General features: G+C 39.2%; 1 protein-coding gene across 1 annotated transcript in view; it reads right to left on the minus strand.

Annotated features, from left to right (window-relative positions):
• Positions 1-6,984, minus strand: part of UNC80 (unc-80 homolog, NALCN channel complex subunit) — a 216,839-nt gene that overhangs the window by 66,308 nt on the left and 143,547 nt on the right. Inside the window, exons 34-37 of the mRNA XM_064287438.1 lie at positions 6,559-6,690; positions 4,333-4,476; positions 3,195-3,295; positions 1,225-1,311 (exon numbers count right to left, since the gene is read on the minus strand). Of these exons, the coding sequence (XP_064143508.1) occupies positions 1,225-1,311; positions 3,195-3,295; positions 4,333-4,476; positions 6,559-6,690 (464 nt within the window). The remainder of the gene's footprint in view (positions 1-1,224; positions 1,312-3,194; positions 3,296-4,332; positions 4,477-6,558; positions 6,691-6,984) is intronic.

Raw genomic sequence — 6,984 nt, forward strand, 5'->3', positions numbered from 1 at the left:
CACTGAGCAGGACTCTCTAACCAGGAGACTTCCTAAACTGAAGTCACAGGGGGACTCATCGCTGGCACTCAGCGGGGTTTACAGCACCAGGGGAAGCTGAGGTGAGGTTGAGTCTCCCAGTAAGCACTGCCAGGAGCACAGGGGCCTCACGTTACAGCAGACATGAGCTTTGCTTTCAGCCAGCAGGGCCTCCAGTGACCAGTCAGACAACTAGCACTGTCTCACAAGCAGAGGAGTTAGAGACAACAGAAGGGATAGAACGGTGTTTTTTCTCTACAACCACGTGGCTCTCAGAGAGGAAAGCGGTGGAAAGGGAGGAGAGTTCCTAGAGACTAAGCATTTTTATATGAGAGACTGAGAGCTACCTAAAAAAAAAAAAAAAAAAAACCTAAAGGTACCTCTTATATTTTTTGTGTCAGTCTGAAATTAAAACTGGGTTGGACATTTATTTATATTTTTTTCCCTTGCCAATCAGTAGGTGGGCACTTGAGGGTAAGATCAAATCAGTCACAGACAAGAGAAAGGAATTACAAGTTTTCTCCACACATCAGAGTTGTAGGGTGAGTTAAATTTATCACCTCACTACAGAAGCATATTTCCCCATCTATTAGAAGAGTGACTATAGTAAGGGAGAAAGGAGGAGTTCTCTCAAAACATTGATTTGCCCATTTGTCTGCCTGAATTAAGGCATGTTTTCTGAGGAGTCATTATACCTCAGTCCCAAAACTACGTTTGAGATGGACGGAGGAGACTGCGAAGACACTAGTAAATCCTGGAGGGTTGAAGAGGGAACTATTAGGATAGTTCAAGGGATAGTTACCACAGAAAAATATGCTCACAAATACTTGCCATCAAAGGCAATGCTTGCTTCTCTCTCTCTGTGTTTTAAACAGTGAGATAAGAAAGTAGAAAAATGACTAAAAAAGACAATTTTTCCCCCAATGGAAAACCAAAATCCAGAACCAACATAAGGAAGTTGTCATATAAAGGAAATTGCTAAAGGAAGATGGAAACTGACATTTATTGAGTGCCACCATATGCCAAGGATTGTGCCAGGTAGGAGCCTCCCATACAAAAAGTGATGAATTTAGGTGGCCATGATGGTCACTCACATAATGAATGTAAATTTATTGGAAAAAAAAAAATCTCCTACGACATTTTTCTCATGTTGCTGTTTGCAACCTGGAAATGAGCATTTGTATCCTATTGGCTGCTGAAACTCACCAAGTAGTTGAATAGAATGTGAGAGGTCTGAGCAGGAAAGTCTCCAATATTCAGGAGAAGTTTACGCAGCATGTACATTAACTCATCCTGAAAGAAGAATAGAGTTTTTATGCCTCATTCAGCTCCCATGTTGTAGGAAATAAAATTGGTTTCTCAGAAAAGCTGGGGGGAGGGCAAGGGGAGCAGTCTTCTTACGTGATTTCAATTATGTTGAACATTTTAGTGTGATATATGTGATCCTTATTGTGGGGTAAAGAAGTTGGCTTTAGCCAAAGAATTTGGTCTTTGTTCTTGGTTCCTGAGGGAGAATCTCTAAAACCTTAGACTTTCCCCAATGACTGAAGTGTCTTTCATGAGGACTCCAGATCATGCCCGAGGGTTTATGACTTATGTTGGGTGGAGCCTGACTATGCTGACCTCAGGGAAAAGGGCTGGAGTTTGAGTTACTAATAGGACCCGGAATAAAAGCATAGACACTGAAGCTCTACATGCTTCCCAGGACACGCGTGAGAGGGTAGCATGCCCCTTTTTGGGACATGGGTGTTCTGCATTGGGAGCTCACCCAGACCTCATCCTATGCATCTCTTCATTTACATCCTTTTTACTATAATAAAACCATAATTGTAAGTATAGCACTTCATGTGAGTTCTGTGATTGTTCTAGTGAATTACCAAACCCAGGTGAATAGTGGGAGCCAGAAGGTAAGAAGTGAGAGGAACTTGGGGAGCCCCAAGGTTATGGCTGGTATCCTGAGTGGTAGAAGGAACCCCCATGTTTATAGCCAGCAAGTCAGAAGTGAGGAGCCCTGGGGACCTCCACGCTACAATTGGCTTCCTGACAGGGTAGTAGGAAACCCTCAAATTTGTAGCCAGTAGGTCAGCTGGTGTCTGGTCTTGAGCCGGCTTGACAGTCTAGAGGACTTTGCCCTATAACTTGTGAGATCTGACCTAGCTCCGGATAGTTAGGGTCAGAGGCAGAAGTACTGGATGTGCATCTAGGAAGGGAAATAGAATAGATTGCATTAATTTGATTTCCAAATGTCAGAGTTTGATGTCGGAGAGGTGAGAGGTGAGATTTGACTGGATCCTCACACTTGTTAGGTAGTATTAAAACCATCTGTAACACCTTTCTCCTAGGAGTTGATATACTATAAAATCACTGAGCAGCAGTCAGACAATTGCCTTTTTGTTTTTAAATAAAAATTTAGACTGTGTCTATAGGTCACAGGAAAATCACATGAAAGCCCTATATTTAGCCAAACCCATTTGCCATGGCTACCCAGGTGTAACGGAAATATGAGGAAGGCTTACGGCATTAAACAAAGCTGGTTTATTGAACTTTATAGTTATGTTTCCTAGGTTTCAAGTTAAAGAGATAAAACTAGCCCAAGGGGGAATAAACTGAGATGTTTGCCATTAACTCTACCTTTCAGAAACTTAATTTAATCTTCCAGTGAAGGTCACCATAACATAGAAATGAACAAATAATTTTTAATCATCAGTGTATTTTGCCTTTGTTCAGAAAACTACTGTTCTTTGGCATAATCTTCTTCTATGGTGGTCTGGTTCATTAGATTTTTTGATTAATGAAGAGTTTCAACATATTCTAATACATTTTACCTGCATCCCACATTTCCAAGCAATCAGCATTCAATAAATGCACCGAATATTAAGAGAACATTATACTGAATTTAATCTTTGTTTAAAAGATTGAGAATCTTGCAGTATCTTAGGATCATCATTAGCAATGTGTCATACACATGTGGAGGTGTCAGTTAATGGAGAATTTAAACACAACACAGCAAAGTTTAATACTGCTCCTCATTATCATTATTTAAAAGGAAGTACTTATTGGATATGTATCCAAGGGCATTAATGGTGCATGTACTGTACTATAAAGTGTTCTGCTTGCTTTTAACAGTGTTCACACACTTAGCTATGTAGCTACATCATAAAGGAAGAGGAATTTACTTGTCTATTGCTGATGGTCAGTTTTTCCAGAAAATGTCGAAGAACTGTTGATGGATCTTCAATTAGACAATTCCATAAGACTTGTTGGGCCACAGCACTCACTTCAGAAGAGAAAGGAAAATGAACATTCGTCTTAAATGGAGATAAGTCTATTAGATAAAGTACAATTTACTCAACTTTAATGAATCCCTCTCTTTTGCCTTAAAAAGGTTCTATGAACTCTTCTTCTTTTGACATGTGGATATTTGTTCTCTTTGTTGTGGCCTCTGAACATTTTCACGTATAAAGAAAAGGTAACAAAAAGTGTAGGATGGTCTTTGGGCACTGACATTGATTTTGTAAAGAATGTATCTGTGAATATATGCAGTCGCCTTTGTCTTAGAAGTCACCCTAATGTTAGCAGTGGTGAGTATTTATTAAAGTCATAATTCCTTGTTTATTCTACGGAAAAATTCATAAAGAATACTGTATGGACAAATTCCTAAATATCTGGCTTTCGAAAATACACCTTGGTTGAGAACCCACATGCTTTAGAGAAGATCCTTTACTGTTCATACAAATGTTTTAAATAGTATCTCCCTCAGCAAGAGGGAGTAAGTAGTTGAGTAAGTAATAATTAGGCTCCCAATTCTAATGAAGAAGTCTTAAGAATAAATAAACTAATGAGAAATAAAATGCCACTTCCTTGGGGAAGGTTGTCCAGTGAGAATCTAGCCTTATCTCTTATGGTCAGGAATTGGATCTGAAGTATCCCTGGAAAGGTATCAGGTGGCAAAGACAGTATTAGTGGCTTCAAGCTAACAGCTAAGATTTATAAGGGAACCAAAGCTACTGTTTTGATTTCCATGTGGCCAAGTAAGTGTTGTTCTATTCTCTGGTCAGAAACGATGTTCCTGGACTTAGCTACCTAGTTTAAATACAATCTCCTGGTCCTAACGGCGGTGGAAGGGTAAGATGGAGAAAGTAATAGTGTTATTATTATGGTATGCTTCAAATCTATGATTAAAACATGTGCGTGAATAAAGCCAACATATGGTCAGTAGATAATGTATACGAGAGAACTCCATGTTCCTCCATCAGATGAACAGCTTAAATATTTTTTTAGAGTTAGTGAGGGTTTTACTAGTCAAAACTATACCTGCTACTCCATCTTCCCGCACCTCACCATCCTCCATTAGATGAACAATGGGAAGCACTGCTGCACAGATGCATGCTGGGAACACTGCTTGCGGGGGCTGAGGCACATGGTGGTTGGGTGTGTGTTCAGTGGTGTGCTCCTCATCTGAAAGGGAGACAAAATAGGGGTGGTCTTCTAAGATTTGTACTTCTAATCCATTAGCATTTCTCAGTTTAAAGCTTATCTATTTAACAGTATTATTCTAGAAACAATAAGAAAATGCATGAATTAAAAAAAGGTGAGGCCATATGAAATGCCAAAAAAACAACAAACCAACTCAACCCAAGTTCTGTCATTCTTTTTTTGTTTGTTTGTTTTGTCTTGTGGAGAAATAGAATGAGATAACACTTCCACCTACAAAGTGGCTAAAATGAAAAATAAAAAAAGGTAGCAAATGTGGATAAGAATGTGGAGCAATAGAAACTCTCATGCTTTGCTGGTAAGGATGTGAAGTTGAGCTGCCACTTTGGAAAATAGTTTGGCAGATTTTCCTACAAAAAACGTATACACGAATGTTCTTGGCTGCATTATTTGTAATAGCTAAAAAGTACGAACAAACCAAATATCTATCAACTCATGAACTGATAAAAAGTAGTACATCCATATGGTAGAATTTTATTTGGGAATAAAAAAGAATGAATAGTACATAGTACAACATGGATGAAACTTAAAAACATTATGCTAAGTGAAATCCTGTCACACACATACAACAACACATATTATATGTATCTATTTATATGAAGTGTCCAGAATAGACAAATTCATAGAAACAGAAAGTAGACTAATACTTTCTAAGAGGTGGGAAGAGTTGGGGATGAGGAATGATGGCTAATGGGTATCGGGTTTCTTTTGGAGATGACCAAAATATTGTAAAATTAGATAGTGGTGATGGTTGCACACTGTGGATATACTAAACATCACTGAATCACACACATTAAAGGGGCACATTTTGTGGTATGTGAATTGTACCTCAATAAAGCTCTTATAAAAAAATACATAGATATGCCTTCTGTCTTGTCCTCGTAAGTTGTGATTAATTAGCATCGGTCATTTTATAAAGCTCCTCAGGGATGTGGAGTGAAGGGTTGAGAACCACTGGCCCCTTTGTTCCATTTCTGTATAACTTACTGACGATGACTTTAGAGGTCCGTAATAAAATTAGTAATAATCATCAATCGGTGAATCCCAGCCAGTTATTCATCATTATTGTTGTTAGTTGCTGTCGAGTCAGCTCCAACTCATGGCGACCCCATGTACAATAGAATGAAACATTACCATTTGCTGGTCCTGCACCATCTTCATGATTGTTGGTATACTCAAGATCATTGTTGTGACCTCTGTGTATTTTCAGTGCCTTCCAACCTATGGGGCTCGTCTTCCAGTGCTGTATTGGACAATATTCTATTGTGATCTATAAGGTTCTCATCGGCTAATATTTGGAAGTAGGTCACCAGGCCTTTCTTCCTAGTCTGTCTTAGTCTGAAAACTCCATTGAAACTTGTCCACCACGGGTGACCCTGCTGGTATTTGAAATAGTGGTGGCATGAATTCTAGTATCATAGCAACACGTAACCCACCGTATGACAAACTGACAGATGGACAGTGGTATTCATTATTAGAGAAGCATGCTTGTAACTTATTAGAACTGAAGAGCACCACATATTCCCCCTGGAGTCAGACTTCATTACAGGAATCGCATAAGCTTTGGTCTTCCTCTGATAGTTAAATTATCATGGAACAGCATCCTAAAGCATCCTACCGAGCCGTAGCCTCACAATGGAGTCACCTGAGGAGGTTTCAAAAATATTGATCCATGGGTCCCACCCTCAGAGATTCTGATTTGGTCTAGGGTATGGCCTGGGCATCTTTTTAAGCTCCTATTTGATTATAATATGTAGTCAGGGTTGAAAAATACTAACCTCTTAGAATAATCTCTCCTGAACTTCTAGCAATATGATTACATATAATGCAATCAAAATAGAGCCAACTTAAAAAGGACAATTGCTGGGTTAAATATAATTGCATTTTAGGATACCACTCAATCTAATTTATTTTTAGTACTTCAAGTCATCAAATGAGTTATTTAACGAAGACTGTATAATGAAGTGAGGTTAACTTATTATCTGGAAAATGTCTTAAAATGCTAAAGTCAAGACGTGTAAAGAATACAGCTGCTGGAAGACACACCTTCCGCACTGACGGCTGAGCGCACTGACCAGACTGACCCTCGGCGGAAGGAGTAGTTCCTGTGGGAAGTGCTGGAGGTGCAGGAAGGACTCACAGACAGCCGACGGGATGCCAGATTGGTGACTTCTTCTACTGGCAAAGAAAATGAGGAATGTGAACTTTGGTTTCATAACAAAAACGATCATCATGACAACTGGATTTGTACTTACATCCCAAGTGTACACTGCTCTCAGAGTTCTGAGAGCAGAACACAAGGGCTAAGTAATCTAGAGTGTACTTAGGAAAGGGAAAAAATTGTACAGAAAGACAGAAAATTCCTCCCCCCAAATCTAAAAAAGCAGGGTAGCCAATCACTGAATTGAGAATGGCTCATAAATCACTTCTGATAGCAACTGATGAATTGTTTGCACTTGCAAAGGTTGGAGG

Source organism: Loxodonta africana, chromosome 6 (assembly GCF_030014295.1).
Source record: "Loxodonta africana isolate mLoxAfr1 chromosome 6, mLoxAfr1.hap2, whole genome shotgun sequence".
Classification (NCBI taxonomy): Eukaryota; Metazoa; Chordata; class Mammalia; order Proboscidea; family Elephantidae; genus Loxodonta; species Loxodonta africana.